This window comes from Octopus bimaculoides, chromosome 20 (genome assembly GCF_046866305.1).
Source record: "Octopus bimaculoides isolate indiv1 chromosome 20, ASM4686630v1, whole genome shotgun sequence".
In the NCBI taxonomy this organism is placed as follows: domain Eukaryota; kingdom Metazoa; phylum Mollusca; class Cephalopoda; order Octopoda; family Octopodidae; genus Octopus; species Octopus bimaculoides.
Genome location: NC_142947.1, coordinates 41,681,535 through 41,705,522, shown reverse-complemented (window position 1 = coordinate 41,705,522; position 23,988 = coordinate 41,681,535). Strand labels below are relative to the sequence as shown.

Genomic DNA, 23,988 nt, shown 5'->3' with positions numbered 1-23,988 from the left:
TATATATATGTATCTATATATACGTATATGTATATATATATATGTATATATGTATGTATATATATGTATATATACGTATGTATATATATGTATGTATATGTATGTGTATACATATATGTATGTATATATACATATATATATATGTATACATATCTATATATATGTGTATATATATGTATATATATATATATGTATATATATGTATATATGTATATGTGTGTATATATGTATGTATATATATATGCATGGATATATATATGTATGAACGTATATATATATATATATATATATATATATATATATATATATATATATATATATATGTATATATATATGTATATGTATGTATATATGCATAAATATGTATGTGTGTATGTATCTATATATATCTATATATATATATGTACGTATGTATATATAAATATATGTATATATATATGTGTATATATACATATATATATATATGTGTGTGTGTGTGTGTGTGTGTGTCTGTGTGTGTGTGTGTATGTATATATATATATATATATATATATATATATATATATATATATATATACATAGACAGAGGTAGAGTGAGAGAGTCAAGAAATGAGATCCAGAGATGGTTCATATAGAAAACACTTAGAAGTGCTCTAAGGATTTGAACTTACACTCCAATATCTTTACCGAGGACTAAGTCTGCTGTGTAAAGTGCAGCTATAAGAGAAATCCAGGTGAGCAGGCATGCAGGTCATGATGCAAATAAACAAATAAAACTGCTTTGGTTAGATATACAAGATATGCACACATGTATACATGTAAGTAGAGAAAAAGGAACGATTAAAAGTTTCCAGGCGATGAATATTCAAGTATGAATATATATTTATTTATATATCAACTAAGCAAACTTACAGAGTACAAAGGCACAGAAAATTAGAGGGGAGAAGGTATGGAGTTACAGGTCCGACAACTGTTTCTGGGGGCTTGGAGTTACTTCATAATGTTAGCAGATGTAGTTCACAAATATAAGCAGCTAGTAGTAGAAGCATATAAATATTGGGTAGATCCGGCCTCCGTCTTCACGGTGGAGAGATAGAACTCTCAAATTAGCTTTCTCTTCTTTGCTTTCTTTCTATTTACATGTATACATGTATTCTTTGTATATATATAAACCGAGCAGTTTTATTTGCTTATTTACGTCATTATCTTTCTCCCCCCTCTCACACTCACTCTCTTTCTCTCAGTCTCTCTCTCTCTCTTTCTCTTTATCTCTCTTTCCTTCTCTCCCTCCATGATGAATATATATATATATATATATATATATATATATATATATATATATATATATGGGGACACACAGATATATATATGTGTATAAGTATGCATGATTACAGATATATATGTGTATGACTGTGCATGGTGTATGTATGTGTGTGTATATATATATATATATATATATATATATGTGTGTGTATGTGTGTACACAGAGAGAGATAGAGCGAGGAAGAAAAAGAATGGAGAGAGAGGAGGTAATTTTGAAGTATACATATATTTGACGAGAGGATATAAAATCACCATTTTAGAGAATTTAACTGAATTTATGAGTTGAAATGAAAATTAGCTAAGTACTATTATTATGATTTGAAATGCTCTATATTTATTTTTTATTGTACAGATTTAGTTTTTAACCTTTAAACGGCAAGAAAAGTTTGCGTGGATATGTGTGCCAAACGGTCAAAATGCAAAAAATTCCTTTTTTATAAGTGTAATTTTTTATACTTATTTTCATTTTAAATATGTACAAAAACTACGAAAATGATATTTTAACTCTCTTGGATAATAGAATATAGGCAAAATATCAATAAAATTATTTGAGCATAAGTTCATTTAAGTTTTCTTCATTGTTACTGACAAATGAATGAACGAAAGTAGAAAATTCGGTTCGGTTTTTCCAGCCAGAGCTAGCTGAAGCATCAGTTTCTTCTCTGCTCGCTAGAGTATCATCATCATCGTCATTTGATGAAAGAAAAACAGAAAAAAACGCTGTTTAAATATTCTTTTTGCGACTAGATTTCTCTCATCGATAAGAAGAGCTTACGCTTAAGCGCATTTGACGAAGTAGACATTCGAATGGCGTTTGATAACGGCCGTATCCATGCAAAATTTCAAAAACATCAGTTGATGGCGTCTGCCGTTTAAGGGTTAAGAAACTTAAATTTTACGAAATAACAATTATATAATAACAACGCTTATATTTTTCTTTTCATTCGTTCATTTCGACTGGCATTGCAGATTGTCTTGGAGTAACGTAAGTAGATTTATGTTAAAACTTCAATATTTATGGTTTGGCAAGTGTCCATAAGAATTCTATGACGTGACTTAAGTGAAATGTTTTACATAACATATCTACTAAAGCATCGATGCCATATAACTATACAATTGTATAACGAGAATATTGTGTGGATGCTAAAGGACAAATATGTCCCCTGAATTAAATAGAATGGTCTAATCTAACGGGTTTTCTTAAGATCAGGGCTGACCTTACACCTAAATTCCTCAAAAAGGTTAAATCGTCTCGGTTGGAACACTTTTGCACATATCTTTTTTTAAGCATTCTCAATCAATGCATTGAATTTTCTTTAAATATTAGAGGCAACGCTGGTAAAATTTCATTATACTTTTGAGAGACAGTTGCACAGTTATAAGTAATTTGAAAATTTTTTTACTGTTTCCGTTCCTGAGGTGAGAACTTCTGAAATGGAATATTCTCAATATCTGACAATAATTCTAATGCATTTTCTGTTTTCTTCTGTTTCTTGTGTATATAATTTGGAATAACAATTTCGAGAATTTTTCGAGACTTTTTTATTGGGAATCTTTTCAACAACTGAACAGGTTAGCAGTTAAAAGATCAACAACTGCTACTACTACTACTACTACTTAGTATCTATATTGTTGTAAGTTCGCCATTTTGATTCTCAAATCGGCGATGCGTTGTGTTCTTCGGCAGAACACTTCATTTAACTTTTGTTCCAGCTCATTCAGCTGGAAATGGGTAAGCTTATGACGGACTTAAGACATGGCGCTGCGACCTGTCCACCTAACTAGCGCCGTAGCGTCATTTGAAAGCTACAACGTAAGCAAACGTTTTCGTATTAGCACTATATAACAACATTCGATATACACACACACACACACACACACACACACACACACACACACACACACACATACACAAACACACACACACACACATATATATATATATATATATATATATATATATATATATATATATATATGCGTATATGTTGGGGATGGGTAAAAGAAAGTGAGAGTTTGCATGAATGAATAATGAGTAATTACTTTACTGATACACACGTTTATGCAGTACCTTACACGTAGATCTTTTCTATGCTGAGTACTACATTACACATATTGGCTTCCGTCACGATGTCTTGGCGTTCATCGTTAGTTATATACGAAGATATTGAAAATGATATGAATGGGTAATAACTATATAAATCTAATACACACGAAACTCTTGAAATTTTTCCTGCTTTTCATTTGAATAATTATTCTCAATTTTTCAGGCCACACGATTGCCCTTTTAAAACTCTTCCAACTTGTAACCCAGTGATTACCTACTACCAGGCAAATGGACAATGTAATAATGTAATGAGTGGGTTCGCAGGCAGCGAAAAAACAAGCTACAGTCGGTACGTCACACGTTTGGCAACCGGTACGTAAGATAATGGCTTGTAATGTATCTATAAATATCCATAGTACATACGTACATACCTGTATATATATATATATATATATATATATATATATATATATATATATATATATATATATATATATATATATATATATATATATATATATATATATATATATATATATATATATATATATATATATATATATATATATATATATATATATATATATGTATATATATATATATATATATATATATATATATATATATATATATATATATATATACATATATATATATATATATATATATATATATATATATATATATATATATATATATATATATGTATATATGTATATATATATATATATAATCACACAGTCATATGCATTCATGCTAATATTCAAGCGTACATTATGCCTCCTTGTATCATTTGAAAGAGCTGTCATCATGAGCTGACTCTTTTCTCTTCTTAACATAAATAAATTTACACTACTTTTGTTAAATGGGACGGTTTCCATTTTGTTATCTGAAACTTGTTTGGTTACTATGTACGTATATCTGCGTGTGTATGGTTTCCTTATATGATTTTATATAGTCCTAATTCAGCCATGAAACGCACGTAGTCGATGTACAAGTATTGACTTTATACATTATATTATTGTATTAATTTTTGTGGATGGATGAAAAGCAAAGTCTACCTCGGAGTCCACTTCGGTGCAATTTCAACGTAAAGAAGGACGAACTACTGTTAAGCATTTTCGCTAACGTGCTAATGCTTCTACTAGCTCACCGCCTTAATGTTAATAACAACAACACCAATTATTATTATTATTATAATTATTATCATCATCATTTGAAATTTTTGCCACAAGGGCAGCTTGGAGAAAGTGGGGAAGCATCGATTACATCAACCCCAGCGCGTAACTGGTACTTATTTAATCGACCCCAAAATGATCAAAGACAAAGTCGAACTTGGCAGAATCTGAACTCAAAACGTAGGGACGGCCGAAATACCACGAAGTATTTCGTCCTGCGTGCTAATGATTCCGCCAGCTCGCCGCCATAATAATAATGATAATAATAATGATAATAATAATGATAATGATAATGACAATAATTAGAAAAACCTGATCACAATGAAAGAATTGCATATTTTTTTTATGTTAATTTTGATAAATTTATCGTATATCTCTTCCTTTTAGGTGGTTCCGGGGACGTTCCATACATGAGTTTTTACGGAGTCAAATTACCTTTACCTAGGAAAGTAAGCACTGACGTGTTCCCTTGTCACGATGGCACACTATCTGATAAAACACACCTTTTTGCACTTTTCGGAAAACTCCTTAAGTTTGATATGTTTCGCACTAGCAGAGGAACTACAGGTAAGCATCGCAAAATATCATCCTTTTTTTTTTAACTTCTTTCTTCCCTATTCGATTTTCTGTTTGTCTTTCTTCCTTCCTTATTTCCTTTCTTCAATTCGTTTTAACCAGCTTCCTCCTTTCTGTCTCTCTCTCTCTCTCATTGCACACACACATACACAGACACACAGACACACAGACACACACACACACACACACACACACACACACACACACACACACACACACACACACACACACACACACACACACACACACACACACACACACACACACACACACACACACATATATATATATATATATATATATATATAATTGCAGCGTGGAAGGTGTTTATAAGCCATTTAAGAACACACAAAAATCGTTAGATTCGCCTCAACATTTAAATTTAATTTGTCAAAATACTTATGTCGCTTTCAAACAGCGACCTTTTTACAAACAAAAATTCGTACTGCATTATGTATATGTATATATATATATATATATACATACATATATATATATATATATATATATATATATATATATATATATATATATATATATATATATATATATATATATATATATATATATATATATATATATATATATATATATATATATATATAATAAAGGAGTTACGACGCAAAAACGTATATAATTAAATGAACATATTTATCTTCTTCAATATATATTTCAGTATAAAGAATTCATTAAGAGACTTAATAAATCAAAATTCCTTTACACATCTTCAGGAAAAATAAATATAACACCAGAAAACTACATTTATTATTATTAATATAACCAAAAGGATCGATTCTTGAAGAGTCTACATACCTTCACTGTCGTTTTCTTTCTGCTATTTTGGTGATGATTTTTTTGAGTTAGCTTACCAATTATTTTTGTTGGTAGTTAATTTATAATATATATATATATATATATATATATATATATATTTATATATATATATATTTGTATATGTATATGTATATATTTCATATTTCTGTATATATACGTGTATGCATGTACTCTTGTATTGGTCAACACTGATGTAATTATTAATCAGTAATTTTCTTGCAGTACTAGCTTTCCTAACAAAGAAATATTATTTTCATATTGACATAGTATGATAATTACTATTTTCATGTAAATAGTTAGACACTTGTTCTTAGTTTTGAATCATTACTTCTACACCTGCTAGAAAAAGTGTTAGATCAGTTTTAATAAAACAATATTTAAGAGAGGGATATACTTCCGTGAAACCTATTCTACGACCCAGTTTCAATTTTCAGTTGTTGATATTCACTTGCATGACAAATGCGTTTGAAAAAGGCGTGAACTCAACGTTAATCTATTGTCTTCCCGTATACATCTGGAACATATTGCAATTATCTAAGAAACTGATATTTATTTATCAAATGATTCTAAGACAAATCTGATGTGTTTAACTAAGCAAACTGATATACTAGAACATTCCCTAAAATAATATTCCGCTCAAGAATACTGCACGTATTTTTAACATTCTTCTAACCCGTCATATGGGAAACTCTCGCTTTTTATGGTAGAGTTTATGGGAAACTCTCGCTTATAATTGGTGAGATCCTAGTATTTCTCATTTGCTTGTCATTCTTTTATAAAATGATATTGCATCTTATTCCTCTTGATTTTAGTACATTGAGAGTAGTTTCAAAAGATTGTAGACAATCCTCATCTGGCTTTATATGTTACAATCAATTTGAAATTTTATTTCATCTCATTCACTTCATTAATATGATTTATGAGATGAGTTTTATTTCATAATAATATTGCGTTTCTATTCTTATCATAGTTTAAGTTTAAGAAATAACAAAAGTGTGTTTCTGTCACTCAATTCAAAGCTTTTTCTAATATTTCGATAATAGAAAGAAACAGCTGAAATACCGGATAGTTAAGTGAATATGCTTCCAAACAACTGATAAGGTGATGATTTGTGTCACGAATTTACTATGCAGTAGCGATGGTCGTGAGATTTAAAATGAGAAATGCCCAGTTCATCAATTTGGAAATACTAAACACGGGAAAGAACAATAAACACTGTAATCTATAGTAGCACTTGAAAATTATAAACTAGGTCATTACATTTTAGTACGGATTTAAGCTCTTTCCTTTTATCCTAGAAATATTAATAAAACTAATGCAAAACTAATTTTGAAGTGTTAATAATTTCTTCTCTTCTTTTTCAGATGAAGAGTGCTGCGGAAAGTAATTAACATATTCTTTTTTTCCTTTTCATATTTAGTAATCAATTGAGTAGAATAAGATCAAAAAAATATATTTCGTTCTAACAATTCAAAACCTCAAAATGTGCATCTTATTCATCAATCTTTTCATGCTCAAAATACCCACGTACTTACCTACATACATGCATAATATATACATATTATACACACAAACACCCACACATGCAGATACACACATATATATGTGTGTGTGTGGGTGGTGTATGTATGTGTATCTGTGTGTGTGTGTGTGTGTGTGTGTGTGTGTGTGTGTGTGTGTGTGTGTGTGTGTGTGTGTGTGTGCGTGTATGTGTACAAATGTACTAGATTTACAAAGAATAAGTCCTGGGGTCGATTTGTTCGACTAAAGGCGGTGCTCCAGTATGTTCGCAATAAAAATGACTGAAATAAGTAAAATAGAAGAATAAGAGAATATATTAAAGTAGTGTAGTTTTCATGAAGCATTTATATAAATATATATATATATATATATATATATATATATATATATATATATATATATATATATATATATATATATATAGATGTTTTGAATAAATTTTTTAAAGCCCAAAACATGTACTGACTTATCAATAATATAGATCGATGGTTAGTACTACTATTTGGTATTTCAATATTTCTATCTGCAAAGCAGAGGCACCGGCTATCAACAACTTTTCTTCGTAAATTTCCTGAAGAAGGGGTCTTAACGCTGAGATATTCAAATATTGACTTGTAATATCTATTTTCATAATGCATTATTTTGACTTTAAAAAATATTTAAAACACATACGCGCGCACACACACACGCAAACACACACACACATACACACACATTTGTGTCTGTGTTTGTGTGTTTATACTTGTGTATGTATATTTCTAACCTTAAATTTACACAAAATACACGTTCATTAATGCACGATGACGACAGTATAAGCAAGACAGATCGTCTTGCTAATTGTTAGGAATGGTGGAGTGTGCACGGATTCACATCTACTATTAACAGGTCTATTTTCATTATATATACTCCATTATATGATGATGTATTCATCTGTTTACTGAAATTAGAAATTCCTATGCGCATTTTCAAATTTAGGGACTTCTCGATCTATACCATTTTCAATATAAATCTATGGAATTTCTCTAGTTAAGGTATCAGTGACACCTATTGAAATAATCGAAGCAAGAGGATATATTTTGACCTAGAATCAGCGCCTGTTTCATCTTTTGGTTCTTGCTAGGACTCTTAAATGGTGGTACTGCTGAATCAGTCATATCTATTGAATGTAATAGAACTATGGAAAATGACTGACTTTCAAGGAGCTTCATTAATTTCTGAGTGTTTTGACAAATTTGAACTAATCAATATCCTCACTGATCTGAGCTACTAAAGGGAATTTTCTAATCCTGAGCTTCGATGAAAATATTTAACTACATTCTTATGTGATATCGGATCAAAGAAAAAAATATGTACCAGTCTTCGTTTCTTAAGATGACAACACTGTTTTGTAACGAAATATAACATCCTCGGATAATGCTTGAATTACAACTTTTTTCAAAGTATATTAAAGCAGACTTTAGAAATGTATCCTTTACACAGATCGGCAAGAAATGTTGCTCAATTCATGCATAAATGACGAGTAACATAATTGTTCTTCCCTTGAAAAAGACGATGTATTAAGATTATCAATAAGGCTTTTATGCAAGACAAAAAATAGTAAACTTTCGCATAATTTAGCTAAGTGGCAACCACAATCATTGTGCTTTTATATTCTTGAGGACAGCATTAAGTAGGAAACCAGTGATCATTTGAAATTAAATAGGGTAGCTGTGGAGGAAAATGTTACCAACGAAACCTTAGTCAAGAAAGAGAAAATGCCACCGAGCTACCAATACATATCAAATTTGGGCTGTTTAAAGTCTTGTAAAAGTTAAGAATAAAGAACATGTCTGCTTTGATTATTCATAAAGTAAATTCCCAGACTGAGCTTGAGAAAAGAACTCCAAGCAGAAATTTAGGATAGTACCATGTTAAGAGTGTTTATAAATGATCGGTGGACAATGAATTTCGTCTTGGACATGAATTTCGTTTGTTTTATATTTTCCGAGAATTTTCTTGGCAGCCAACAATAAACAACTTTGAATTAGTAGATGGAATGATCCATTTTAATAAGCGAGTTTGTAATACGAATATCATTGTTTATTATCTCCACAGTCCCTTAAACAGATGATTTAATCAAAGAGCAAGGAAAAGCAATGGAAAACAGGGAAAACGAGATACACACATGGTGATAGGTTATTGAAGGATACTTCGGGAAAACTGACCTATAAACTTATAAGAAACTTTAGAAAGAATATATTTTAGAGTGATCGTTGTATATTCTATCTTTATTGCTTTGTTACAATTATTGGGTCGGTGCATAATTATTGCGGCTTTATTTCAATAAATTTTCTTCAACAAAAACAATAACAACATTTAACAAAAACATATTTAAATGACGGTCTAACCGTCTGCCAAACAAATGGGAAGCAGTAATTGAAGTAGGTGGTGAATATGCTCCGGATTAATCATTTAAAGATGTTTTTGTTACATGCTGTTATTGTTTTTGTTGAATACAATTTGTTGAAAAAAAAAGCCGCAATAATTATGCACCAACCCAATACTATAAATGTTAATGTAGTTCAACTTAAGATCTTGAACTGAAAAATAACATATATCAGAATGCAGTTTATTTCTATGGCACAAAATATTATTATATTTTTATCAAAATAACTGCTAATTATTTAGTAAGAGGTTGTAGAGAAAACTCAATACCAGTTTTGGAATCAGCACTCCAAATACATCCATAAATAAGTCTAGATTTTAAGTTACAAATTGTAGTGGGTAACATCCCAAACCTTTTTTTTATATGTTTGCAGAAATGCTTTATGCTTTGAAACCTCACCGTCCTAATCTTTATCCAACATAATTACACAAGATTTTTGTATTTTTAATTTATAGTCTGCGACTTGTTTTATCCAAATTTTTCATTTGCTTCACCGCGAGCATATGGTCTTTTATCCACGATTATTGAGCAAGAGACAATAATTGCTTAGCTATTTATACATGAGATTTTTAGTCCAGTCAATCAAGTTCTACTCTCAAGGTATTTGTCAATTCCTAAGAAAAGATTTCTGGTTTTGCCTTTGTAATTTTTTTAATACTCTGTTAACGTAACGGGAATATATTGTGTGTGTTGAACGTGGAGTTCTTTATTTGATGTTATTGTAAAAATGGCGGTAGGAATGCATAGGAAAGTAAATAGTGTAGTTAAATGTCTTACAATTATTTAGTGTTACCCATTTACGTTTTATGTCCAATTTCTTACAGAATCAGATATATTTGTCTGTGACCAATGAATGACATATCATTTTGCAATCAATTATAATTCCAATCCTACAGAAAGTGCTCTGTAAGTTGTTAAAATGAGTTTCCATTTTCATATGTGGTAAGCATTACCAGATTAAGAGGTGAGATTTCAGGTTTGTTGAGAAAAATGTAGCTACCGCTAAAGATTGCGCATTCTAGAAAATATGAAAGAAATGGTAAAGCAGCACGAAAATACATAATCCAATTGATACATTAAATATCTCTTCAGATCGCTTATAAACTATTTGAATACCGTTATATGCAGGCAAGAAAATGAAGTGGAGACGTGATATTTTTCTAATTATTCGGTTATCTTCACTGTAAATAAATTCAGACTCTTCAGATTTTATTAAAGAAACATATGAGCATTTAGAATCAAAAGTAATCATGAGCTATTTTATTAATACTGATTTTGCTTAATGAGCGCCAAAATTTTCTGTTTATTACTCACGTATACTATATCTGTGCTAAGTGAAAATATAATCATATACATCTGCCATTCAATAAACACTAAAAGAACAACAGAGATTTTTTGGCTTTGGTTCAAATATTGGCTTTTTGTAACATAGCATGAACCTTATATTTATTGTTGAGGAGAAGAAATCCGACACGGCAACGTAACTGAAGTGTAAGTTTACAGTTAGGAATCGAAGTCACGAAGTAGATTTGACACACTGGCTGCTTACATTTTATTGTATATCTTCTGTTATACAGTTTTTACTGTTTCATCTTTCCATATTGATTTCTTTTCTATTTGTGTCAATAAAAACACTTTTTTTAGAGAATTACATTAGTTTTGTTCAATATGGTTAATTGCTGTCTCTCATTTTACTTACATTAGACTGATCAAAAGCATGCTTTCAAAAGTAAATGCAACTAGACTTTCAGATCGAAGTTCTGGTCTAGCAATATCCAAAACACATTCCGCTAAAAAAATTATTCTTAAATATTTCAAACTTTTTATAACGTTTTCTTTGAATATTTCAGTTGTCTAGGTATTGATACCAATGCGGCAACTGATGAACGTGTTACAAATGGCTGCGCTAAGTGTATGCCATACAAAAAACCAATTCTAGAATATGATCTCAAGTGCACGGGTAATAATTTAAAAGCTTCCTTTCTTTTATTTATAAAATTATTTCAAATGTAATGACAAAGATAGCTGAACATTGAATTAAATTCATTAAAACTTGCCATAGAAAACTTTGCTATGAGCTCACACGTGGGCTCATGCAAAGGTTTAGTTCTTCTGGAATAGATAAATAGATAAATAAGAACAAATCTTTCTACCTAAATGCGATAACAGTTGTTCATAATTAACCAGAATCAGTTATCTATCGGTGTGCAAAGTTGATATTCTTTTGATAAATGACCCCAACTATAAATGCATATGGCTTGTTTTGTGCTGGAAACAGTACTTTGAACATCCAAGTAACTTTAGAAATTTAACCTCATTATAAAATTCACAATATTTTAAATTTCTATCGATAACTGTCAAAAGTTAATGGAAACTTACTCTTTCATTATACGGAAATAATTTCGTAATGTTATTATTTTATTGTCACATTTTCTTATTTTTCCATCTTTTCTATCTTTTAAAAAGCTAATAATCAAGGCAAAAATGATGTTACTGCCCCACTTGATCTTTCTTTATTGTATTCTTCAACTGATTTTAGCGGCACTTTAACTAACGGTAAGTAACAGCATTTTCCATTGATTACAAAGGCCCATGTAAATAAATCGATGTATCTATCTATCTAGATATCTACCTTTCTATCTATCTATCTATCTATCTATCTATCTATCTATCTATCTATCTATCTATCTATCTATCTATCTATAAATTTCTTATTACCAAGCGTATATGTACACGGATATCAATGGAGATAGGTGTGATTGTTGTAATATCAATATAACAGACGGTCAATTCAAAAGCTTGCACTATTGATTTGAAGTTTTCCACATGAATATACTCAAGGGTGACTGGATCCAAGACTTCTTCACTCTCATTACGCACTATGGAAATAATATATGAAAGGTGTCCAATTATTTTACCCAACTTGGTATTCATACTTACTTTTCTACTTTCAAATTTCAGGCAAGTTTGACCTCACTACAGGATTTCTTTCAAAAACAGGCGTCAAATTTTCCGGAGGTAGGTTATTAACTATTAGATTATTGTCATTGTCAAGTCTATATATGTGTGTGTGTGCGTGTGTGTGTGCGTGTGCGTGTGTGCGTGTATGTATGTATGTATGTATGTATTTTATCTTTTACTTGTTTCAGACATTAAACTAAAACAAGTAAAAGAGCAACATCTGGAAAAATTTTAGTCCAGCTGATTGAGCCTAGTAGTTGTTTTGCTTGTGTGGTACGCATTCTATCGGGTTCCTTTGCAAAACTGCTAGGTTACAGAGACGCAAACACACCAACACTGGTTGTGAAGCGATGGTGGGAGATAATCACGCAGGGACACACACATATACAGGCATGCAGACATACTCACATATACATATACGCAATCTGATCAATAAGTATCCGGACTATTGCCATAGTAACAAAGCTAAAGCATTCAGAGTGAAGTCGCTTGGCAAAGATTGACCTTGATCTCTGTTCATTATTTTGAATATTTATTTGATGTTACTGTAGCGTGTGGGTTACTCTAACGTTTTCACAGTATCTTTATACGATATATTTTCAACAATATCTAGGATATCTTGTTATTTTCTATACTTGTTTCGTAGAATAAGCGAGATAGAGAGACAACTGATGCAAGCATTTTGGGTTTGGAAAGTAGATTTTCTACGTTCAGTTGTTAAATATAAACCCTTCTTTCGGCTGAACGCTCTTCCTATACCAGTAGATTACATGTTTATATGCGGCTGTTTTCAGTATCGTAAGAGTTTCAGGCATAGACTTTTAGATCTTTCACAGAGAACTTACGTATCATATCAATGTCTCTTACACTACTATATAGCCATTGGCTTTTCGTAACAAAAATGATATCGTAGATATAAGGCCAAGAAAATAAATAGATGCACATACAATTGCCTTGAAATATTCTCATTGAAATATTTATAACATCACACATAATCATTTCAGTTTCATTTATAAGAGTGAGGAATGTGGACAAGGTCTTCGTGAGACTTTCTGTGGCAGTATCTAAAACAGCAGATATTTTTGCAATCTATAGCCATGACTGAATAAAACGCTTTTCTGTAATGAAGCCATATTTTTCTACTCCAAATATTAAAGCCTTTTTCACCAAAAGTTGTTTGGTGCATCCTAATACCCACTTTTCTTTCATCTGTATGTTCGTCTGCTGATTTCCTGACCTTGGTGATGATCATGAAGGTAGCTAGTTCGCAGTTTGCCCATAATATTAAAACAGGCTACGAGCCTATTCTTCTACGTAAAACAGTGATTTCGTTCTTTAATCATTTATATTGTTCGTCTTTAAATGAAAAGTGGCGTCTCGAAAGTGGGATTCAGTTCCAATTTATAGCCAATTTTCTTTGATTAACTTGATAATGCTCTTGTTAATGGTATGTTTATACCATCTCTTATCAATTATCTAGTCTTTACTAAATCAATGAATTAGAACACAGTTGGTTCTGAAAGCTACACGAAGCACAATATAGGCCAAGTCGTTGCAGTGATCCCTGTAGACATAAATTGTTATGTATAGCCCAGGTTCGATTTTTGATCGTAGTTATTTTATTTATTTATTTATTTTTTTGCAACTGATACTCATCAACATCACCATTTGTCCACAACATTTCGATAAATCACTATAGAACTTGATGAAAGAAGAAATTAACATGTTATATTCTAAATGGAACGGGAGTTATGAAGGTCAAGACAGAACGATTTTTCCCTTATATTCTACTTTCGTTTAATTACTTTCAGAACTGAATTCAAAATTTGTTAGACGAACACTTATGCATTTCACTCGTTTGTGACTGAATAGATAATAGTAATTAATATGCTAAATTTGACGTAGTAAGTTTTACTCATACATATCGGTTCATTAAGAAAATTGATGTTGTGTTTAATAAAACATATCTCTCCTTTATCTTGTAGTTTCAGATGCAATCAACGAAAACCCCTTAGTGATGGCACTATATCATGTTTTCCTCCGTGAACACAATAAACTTGTCGATAAAATGACTGAATTTGGTAATGCAAATCCCTTGGAAGCAACAAAGAAGTTGCTGACTGGAATATTTCAGCATATTACTTACAACGAATATTTACCACTGCTGATTGGTGAACAATTACCAACTAGTACTTACGAAGCCGAGATCTTACCTATAATTTCTAATTCATTTTCACTTGCCTATGAATTAGTATTGGCTTCAATGTTGAGAGAAACAGTAAAAATTTCTCCAACTGAAAATAAAGATTTGACCGATTTAATGAACAACGCAGCAGTTGTGGACGATGAAACCAAGTTGAAAAATATCATCGAAGGAATGCTGAATGAAGCCAGTTTAAAAATCGGCAGGTAAATCTATACTATTTCACCAACATCCAATTTTCCGAATTAAAATTCTTTAATTTCACCGGTGTTTTTAAATAAATACCACTTTGAATTCATGTGTCTGTGTATGTAGACAAATATGTATGTGTATACGTTTTTGCGTGTGTCTCATTGATTATCTGTCAAATTGTTATAATGTTACTGGATGACATCATGGTTCGATCACTGGTCAAAATATTTTGTTGGTTTACGTCGTTTTACGTTCTATCATAGAAAACTTTACATGTTACATTTAGTGAGGTGATAAAATAAGAAACAGTAAACCAAGATAAATTTAATTATTATATGTCTCACCAGAACGCGTGGTATCTTACCAGTCATAGAAGTTATGTGTCTCTAATTTAATTCTTACAAATATATTATTTTCTTTTCTGATATTTTTGTTTGTTTATTTTTTCCAGAAAAATACCCTGTAATTTTCGGGATAATTGCAAATATTCTGACATAGTGTCAGTCCTAACCCAAGACACGCGTTATCTCGCAATACCACCCTACGTTATTTGGTTGGCAATCTGGAATGAAAATCAAATCCAAACTTTTGGAGACCTGCCCTTCCACACTGCAGTGGACAAAACTGCGCTTGAGAAGACTTATAAGTGAGTGGAAATTGTTGTTTTTCATATGTTTTAAACCGTTATACTTTTTTAAAATACTTGTGAAACTGTTGTAACTTACCAGTTCCAACATTTTTTTTATATTCCTGAGAGAAAAAAAATTCTGATTTCAACTATCCGTTGTGTTTAAACTATGATTAAGGAAGCCTTTAAATAGAATTGAAGATTTATAAGAAAGAGATGTTAAGCCGTAAAAACATCCAGTTAGTTTTACTCATACATATCGAAACTAATCGATTTGATATGAGTATACATTAATCTGACTATATCGCCTGTGCGAAAATATATATCCAAATGCTCTCAATAATTATTAATCCACTCAACGGCACTATACTTAATTATCATTAAATCAAGGTAAGAGATAGAGGATTTACATTAATAGCATTTTCACTTCGGGAAAACAAAATTTTTTCGCTGTCTAACCTACGTTTAATCAACATTAAAGATTTCAATCATGCCACAGTGTCAGTGAAATAGTTCTGTAATGATTCTTGATAATGACAGCTGCCAAATCTACAAATGTAATACGGCCATCTTAATTCGTTATAAGCCAAGAACTTTTTACTGCTTCAGAGAGTGTATTATAAGAGAGTGGGCGATTAACGTAAACAAAAAGTAAGCCCTAATTCCTATAGTTACTTGTTTCGCATCTCTAGGCTCTTGAATACTTCCTCAACCGTTGGATCATCTTCAATTCTAGTACGCCCACACGTTTCCGCCTCACCGAGCTTACATCAGACTTAACTGCATTTCATTCCGGGCGAGATCTACCAACGAATACTTGTGGTTTCTGTGTGAATGGGAATGTTTCCCAATCTCTCCATCTTATTTATCGGCTACGTTGCAACTCAAATCTTCTTGGTGATCAGTTCATTGAACCGACTACGGAGTTATACGGACGTTATATACAAGACTGTATCGGTTCAGACTCGTCTTCTTTTCTTCGGGGATAGTTCTCTACTCTTGTCCAAGCCGCCCAAACTTGAGTTCACCAAATTAACTATAACTCAGCTCCCTCCCCATGTGGCAGATAAACTCACTACTGTATGCCATTTCCCCTCCCTTTCCACCATTCTACCCTACTCCATGTACTGAAACTGAAGTGGTTGCAGCGTGGACGGTATAAGTTAGCCATTCAGAAACAAAGACCGTTAATTTCACTTAAGTACTTATTTGTAATACTAGCTGGCCCCGTGCCATCCAAAATGACGGTTACTTGTAGTATTTTATATATAAATAAAGTACAAAACCAAGTTTTTAGTTTAATGATTCTTTTAATACCAAATTTATAATATACCTTTCAACTACAATCGTTTTATATTCTTGATACACTCAGGCAATGATCATTTTCTCTAATGAGTTTCTGTAGGTGTGAGTGATTGTAATAATTATTTTTAACAAAACAGTTAGAATAATCAAATCAATACACTTGTCAATGTTGTCCAGTGGTTGTCTTTAGAGATGTGACACCGATCATCCTTTGTTACTGAAAGAACACTGGTTCACACATACAAACATTCACATACTTCCCTTGTAGACGCACACACATACACACATACACTCACACAGAGATGAAACACTGATTTTTCTTTTCAGTGTTGACTGTTCACCATCCCACTTCCATTGCACACACACACACATACACACACACACACACACACACACACACACATTCACATACCACCCTTTTACAAACACACACATATACTCACACAGAGATGAAGTACTGTTTTATTTTTTTTTACCGTAGAATTTCCATCACCCCATTATCAGTTTGCCATCAGCCCTTCCTTTCTCATTCATACACTGTGACAGAGAAAAACGCAAGAGTATTATTATAGTAGATATGTCAAAGATTTAGCTGCTTCTGAAAAATTTAAAAACTACGGCAATATATATCGCTTGGGCTGTTTCTTTTGCAAGCATTTTTGCTGTTTTTCGACATAGGCCATTGAGTTTCTGAATGGCTAACTTATATATTTCACACTGCAATCACTCTATGTTTCATGTGTGTGTGCGTGGTATATATATATATATATATATATATATATATATATATATATATATATATATATGTTGTGATTGCTGTGTGAAATATATAAGTTAGCCATCAGAAACACAAAGACCTATGTCGAAAAACGTATGTATATATATATATATTTATATATACACGCACACACACACACACACAGATATATATATATATATATACATATATATACACACATATATATATATATGAGAATGTTTCAATTTTACAGTACCGTCTATGACATGGATTTCCTAAGCGGCATGTTCACAGAGATTATCGATAATGACAAGCCTGCTGGAAAAACACTATTGAAACTTATGAAAGATCAATTCGTTTCAATACAAAACTCTGACAGATTTTACTATGAACATACCGGCGTATTCCTGGCGGGTAAGTTATAAAAGGATTTATCATTATAGCTTGACTTTATTTAATTTTCTACTGCTATTTATTACATTGGGCAAATATATACAAAACCTGTATTAATGAGACGTTTTGAGAATCCCGTTTCGATTTTAGTCTCCATGTGTCATCGTCTTGTCTTTCTCTTTTTTATTTATTTTTTTTACGTTGCACTAACATTTTCTGGTGTAGATATTCATTCCACGAAAGTATGCGTCGCTAATACTATAGTTGGCATTATATTATTAGTTGTTTTTTTTGTTTTTTTTTTTTGTGATTGATTCCAGGAAGATAACAGGTAAATCACAGATTCCCGACAGAATATGAACTGAAAAGATCATAGTAAATTTATTTTTTTATTGCCCAACATAGAGGGGAAGAACAAGGACAAAGAGGTTAAGTCGATTACATCGACCCCAATGCATAACTGGTATTTATTTACTCGGCCCCAACAGGATGAAAGGTACATTTGACCTCGGCGGAATATGAACTCAGAACGAAACGGTAGACGAAATACCGCTACGCATTTCGTCCGCCGTGCTAACGATTCTGACAGGTCGCCGACCTGTAATTGATGAAATATTGCTGGTCATTTAGTCTGGCCCGCTGTAGTATCTACCCTCATGTAAACGTTGAAACGAAAAAAAGATTTCCACAATTTTTACTGAAAAGAAGTAATTATATTTAGTAGTTTTATATAAACAACTTAGTGGAGGCGCAATGGCCCAGTGGTTAGGGCAGCGGACTCGCGGTCATAGGATCGCGGTTTCGATTCCCAGACCGGGCGTTGTGAGTGTTTATTGAGCGAAAACACCTAAAGCTCCACGAGGCTCCGGCAGGGGATGGTGGCGAACCCTGCTGTACTCTTCCACCACGACTTTCTCTCACTCTTTCTTCCTGTTTCTGTTGTACCTGTATTTCAATGAGTCCGCCTTGTCACACTGTGTCACGCTGAATATCCCCGAAAACTACGTTAAGGGTACACGTGTCTGTGGAGTGCTCAGCCACTTGCACGTTAATTTCACGAGCAGGCTGTTCCGTTGATCGGATCAACTGGAACCCTCGACGTCGTAAACGACGGAGTGCCAGCAATAAACAACTTAATATCACACTACTAGATCTTTTACCTTCCTTAAACATGAAAATGAAATAGACTTGTGATGTGTATGGCTACCATACAGTTATATTCATCTCCTACAAAAGATCTTGTGATTGTGAATAAAAAATTGATTAGCGCAGCGTGGCTGTGTGGTAAAAAAGCATGCTTCTCAACTACATGGTCCCACTGTTTGGCACCTCGGGTAAGTGTCTTCTACTATAGCCTCGGGCTGACCAAAGCCTTGTGAGTGGATTTGGTAGACGGAAACTGAAAGAGGCCTGTTGCCTATGTGTGTGTGTGGTCTCCCCCTCCCCCCTCCTGCCCACCATCGCTTGACAACCGATGTTGGTGTGTTTAGATCCCCGTCACCTAGAAGCTCGGCATAAAAACTGATGGAATAAGTACTAGGCTTAAAAAGAATGATTTCTAGGATCGATTTGTTCGACTAAAGGCGGTGCTCCAACAGTCCAATGTCTGAAAACTAAACGAATACTGACACGAATACTGAACCAATGTTGTTTGAGTCAATTCAACGAACAATCCCTAACGTGATTACAGGTCTGTTAGAAATAGCAGCAGTATTTCGCTCAAATCAAACTACTCCAACTTAAATGACACAAATCGTTGTTTACGATAGCTAACGAAATAGTTGCGATGGTCATTGCTAGAATGACTACATTTCTTTTGCCTTTCATCCTTTCGTGATCGATTAAATAAGTACCAGTTATGCACTGGGGTCGATGAAATCGACATAATCCCTTTGTATGTCCTTGTTTGTTCCGCCTATGTAGGCAATGAAGAAATAAATACCTCAATTTCGATACTCTAAAGACTTTGCCAATCCACTATTCTAACACCAATAAGAATATGAATGATCCTTTCTACTACTGTGGCGAGTATCATGACATGCGCTGCAAGAATAGACTTGACTGAACGACTATAAACAATAGCGGTCTGAGTGAGAGATACAGAGAGTAGGCGTTAATCACCGGAAGTCGTTAGGTGTCGTTTCGGCAGTTTGTCGGAATACCACTTGTTGGCTTGTGTATAGTACGTGGAGAGTTTGTTGGATTGCTAGGTTATTGGTATCCCGCTTCATTATATGTTTTATTGTTACTACCAGGTGATAGTGTAAACAAGCATCGTCATCAATAGTGGCTATACTACTATAATTGGCGACGACTAACTACGTTACAATATCTACTATAGGCACAAAGCCTCAAATCTGCGAGTAGAGGGTAAGTCAATTATACCCAGTGTTCAACTGATACCTATTTTATTGACCCCGAAAGGATAAAAGGCGAAGCTGATTTAGGCGAAATTTGAATTAAGTCTAATATCTTGTCCGTTCGAATAGGAAAGTCCCACAAAATATTATTATTATTATTATTATTATTATTATTATTATTATTATTATTATTATTTTATGTTTGACTTTTGCTTTGCATTTGTACAAGTTGGATCCAAGTCTCACGCAGAGACCTCAAGAGACAACAAGTTAGAAGTTCATATCATTATTATTATTATTATTATTATTATTGTTGTTGTTGTTGTTGTTGTTGTTGTTGTTGTTATTAAGGCGGCGAACTGAGTTCAGATTCTGCCGAAGTCGACTTTGCTTTGAACATTTCGGGATCGATTAAATAAGTACCAGTTGAACACTGGGGGTCGATGTAATCGACTCATCCCCACCTCCCGCAAGCTGCCCTTGTGGCAAAATTTGAAGCCTTTATTATTGTTGCTGTTGTATATTGCAATTTACTTGGTGGTATCTCCTCCTTGCAAAGATATTTCAACGTTGGAAAGATTCGATGCGGGTGGGAAGAAAGCATGTTTTCGCGTGTGTCCATGTGTTTGCTTGTATTTGGAAGAGTAAGAGAGAGGGGAGAATAATAGTGAACAAGTTATGTTGAATATTTTCTTGCCTCCCAAAATGCCAAGTCTTGTGTCCACAGTTGAAAGGATTATTAACTTCTACTTAAACATTTCCAGGGTTTCGGTAGAAGATAAGGTGACATATTTACAGAGATGGGGTTCGTAGTTGAATGATCTGATCTTCGTACATGCATTCAATTTTCTTTGTTTTTTAGAGCATAGATGGAATAATGGATTCAGGCAAGGCTTGATTCCAGAACGTAAGAGAAAGTAACATATACATTAGATATTAGATATGAATATAAACGATTTTGTTTGATTAAATAAAATAGAAAGAGTTTTAATACTGCTAAACTAGTATCGTCGTTGTTTTGTTTGAAATTGCAGGAACTGGGGTAAAAAACAATTTGATTCGGCAATAAACTTTGCCACTTGTCTTTCCAAGTTTTCTTTTTGGTTTTTGTTTCATTTTTGTATATAATATTTTTGTATTCTATAATGATATGAAATACACTGTAGCTTTTTTTTTAATTTTTGTTCTTTGTAATTCGATGTTCTACAATTTCTTTTAACCTTTATTTTCTTTCATTTCGTATTTCAGACCAACTTGCAGAGATAAAAAAAACATCTATGGCTCTTCTCTTGTGTCGTAACATAGACAACTTAGATAAAGTAAAAGAAAAAGCTTTTGAATTGGCTTCGTGAGTATTCACTTCATCATTATAAGCAATAATGATTATTTTTAATCTCTTGTTTCCTTAATTATTCTCTGAAATAAAATTATACAGACAATTATGCTCAAATTTCATGCATATTATATATCGGAAATTACGTACTATTCAACCATTCCAGTGCAATGAATTCATGTGAACGTAGAATTCTTGTAAGTTCCGAGGTTGATTACTTAGATTAAACCCTTCAAATTGGTGCACAGCATAGCAGCCATCGAACAATGTAAAATAGATTTTAAGGTCAAATTCCGATGTTACGTTAATGTGATAACAGCCACATTACTGACACTCATTTAAGCTACGATCTTCCGCTCAGTACAAGCCGGTCATCACCTACTACACCGGTCACATTGACGGGGCTCTATGCGATATAGATGCGTTTCTTGCAATTTGTGCGGTTTTTCGAAAACAATTAAGAAGTATTTGACAAATTTGCTATGAGAATGTGAGTCTGGAATTTATTATTTTTCACATATATGGTATGTTGTAGCCGGCCTTAGAGTAATTGATGTTAATAGTTTATTTTGTATTTTATAGTTTGTCTCGCATTCTATGTTATAAACAAATATTTTCCAGTTTATTTCTGTTGTATGTGTTTGTATGATGTATTCGGTGTTGTTCCTGTCTTCTATCCGACGGACAATTTCATTCGTGTAATTTAGATTATTGCTTATGCTACGTTGTAATATATAATTGTTGAAAATTTCTACATTATTTTATTGTATGTATACTTTGTAGTATGTATGACATCATTTTTATTGCCGATACCATTCTGTATATTTGTTATTTATATTTGTCTACACTGACTGGAATTAACTGTTTCCATATAATAAAGTTACTGTCATGTCCTCCGGGGTTTAGATGTTTCATCGTTGATCATGTTTTTACATGTAATTTGTGAACTGTGTCCGGGTTGAATTGAATAATAGAAATGTGTAGTTGTGCTTTTGCATAGCTCTGTATGTGTATACGTGCGTATACTTTAATAAGAACAAGCAAGTGAATTATTTATGTTTCTTCTAGTCGCAATTATTGTAGTTGCTGTTTTTATCATTCTTAATCTTTACTTCTCATTTCTTCTAGCGTTTTTTCATTATTGTTTATCTTTACACTGTGCATTTATTTATTGTCATTTTTATTGTTTCTAGGGGTGATGTCGATTGTTCTACAATACCCGAAATAGATTTTTGTAAGTATCATGGTGTTGCTTCGACTTGGACTGCTTTTAGAATCGCTCCTGGTACATGTAGATTTTTCCAGATACAAGCCCGGAAATGTCAGTCAAGCAGAGTAGATGCATGTCCTTGCATTGGTAGTCCGTTTAAAATAGAGAGCTGCCCAAATCAAATTACAACTCCTGAAATGCAGCTCATCTATCGATTCTTAGAGATGAGGATGGGAAATGATGCGCAATCTCTGGCGTATAAGGATAACTACGAGAAGCTCATGGAAAGAGCGCAATTTCTATTTGAGGAAATGACCAATAAATAAGAGCAATGCAAGGATTAGCAACAGCAGCAGCAGCAGCAGTGATAGTAAAAGTAGTAGTAGTAGTAGTAGTAGTAGTAGTAGTAGTAGTAGTAGTAGTAGTAGTAGTAGTAGTATGTAATGTTTTTCTATATATAATGTTGATTTATAAAGTATAGAAAAGAATTAAAATAGTATATAGAATATATATATATGTGTATATGTATAAATGTATATATGTGTATGCGTGTGTGTGTATGTATATGTATGTATGTATATGTATATATATATATATATTTATGTATGTATGTATGTATGTATCTATCTATCTATCTATCTATCTATCTATCTATCTATCTATATATATATATATATATATATATATATATATATATATATATAGCCACCAACGGAGCCGCAAATGCAAAATATAAGTTAGTCCTAGAGTGCACAATGTTCTTGAAGGTCAGCAATGGTCT

The 23,988-nt window shown here is 32.4% G+C and overlaps 1 protein-coding gene across 1 annotated transcript in view; it reads left to right on the top strand.

Annotated features, from left to right (window-relative positions):
• The window catches only part of LOC106877965 (immunomodulatory peroxidase), a 28,502-nt gene extending 4,763 nt beyond the window's left edge, over positions 1 to 23,739 (top strand). The window contains exons 3-14 of the mRNA XM_089338428.1: positions 2,272 to 2,287; positions 3,573 to 3,721; positions 4,915 to 5,094; positions 7,302 to 7,320; positions 11,734 to 11,843; positions 12,350 to 12,439; positions 12,845 to 12,901; positions 14,830 to 15,253; positions 15,691 to 15,885; positions 18,165 to 18,325; positions 21,913 to 22,012; positions 23,191 to 23,739. Of these exons, the coding sequence (XP_089194554.1) occupies positions 2,272 to 2,287; positions 3,573 to 3,721; positions 4,915 to 5,094; positions 7,302 to 7,320; positions 11,734 to 11,843; positions 12,350 to 12,439; positions 12,845 to 12,901; positions 14,830 to 15,253; positions 15,691 to 15,885; positions 18,165 to 18,325; positions 21,913 to 22,012; positions 23,191 to 23,533 (1,844 nt within the window). The 3' untranslated portion in view covers positions 23,534 to 23,739. The remainder of the gene's footprint in view (positions 1 to 2,271; positions 2,288 to 3,572; positions 3,722 to 4,914; positions 5,095 to 7,301; positions 7,321 to 11,733; positions 11,844 to 12,349; positions 12,440 to 12,844; positions 12,902 to 14,829; positions 15,254 to 15,690; positions 15,886 to 18,164; positions 18,326 to 21,912; positions 22,013 to 23,190) is intronic.
• The last annotated feature ends 249 nt before the right edge of the window (positions 23,740 to 23,988 follow it).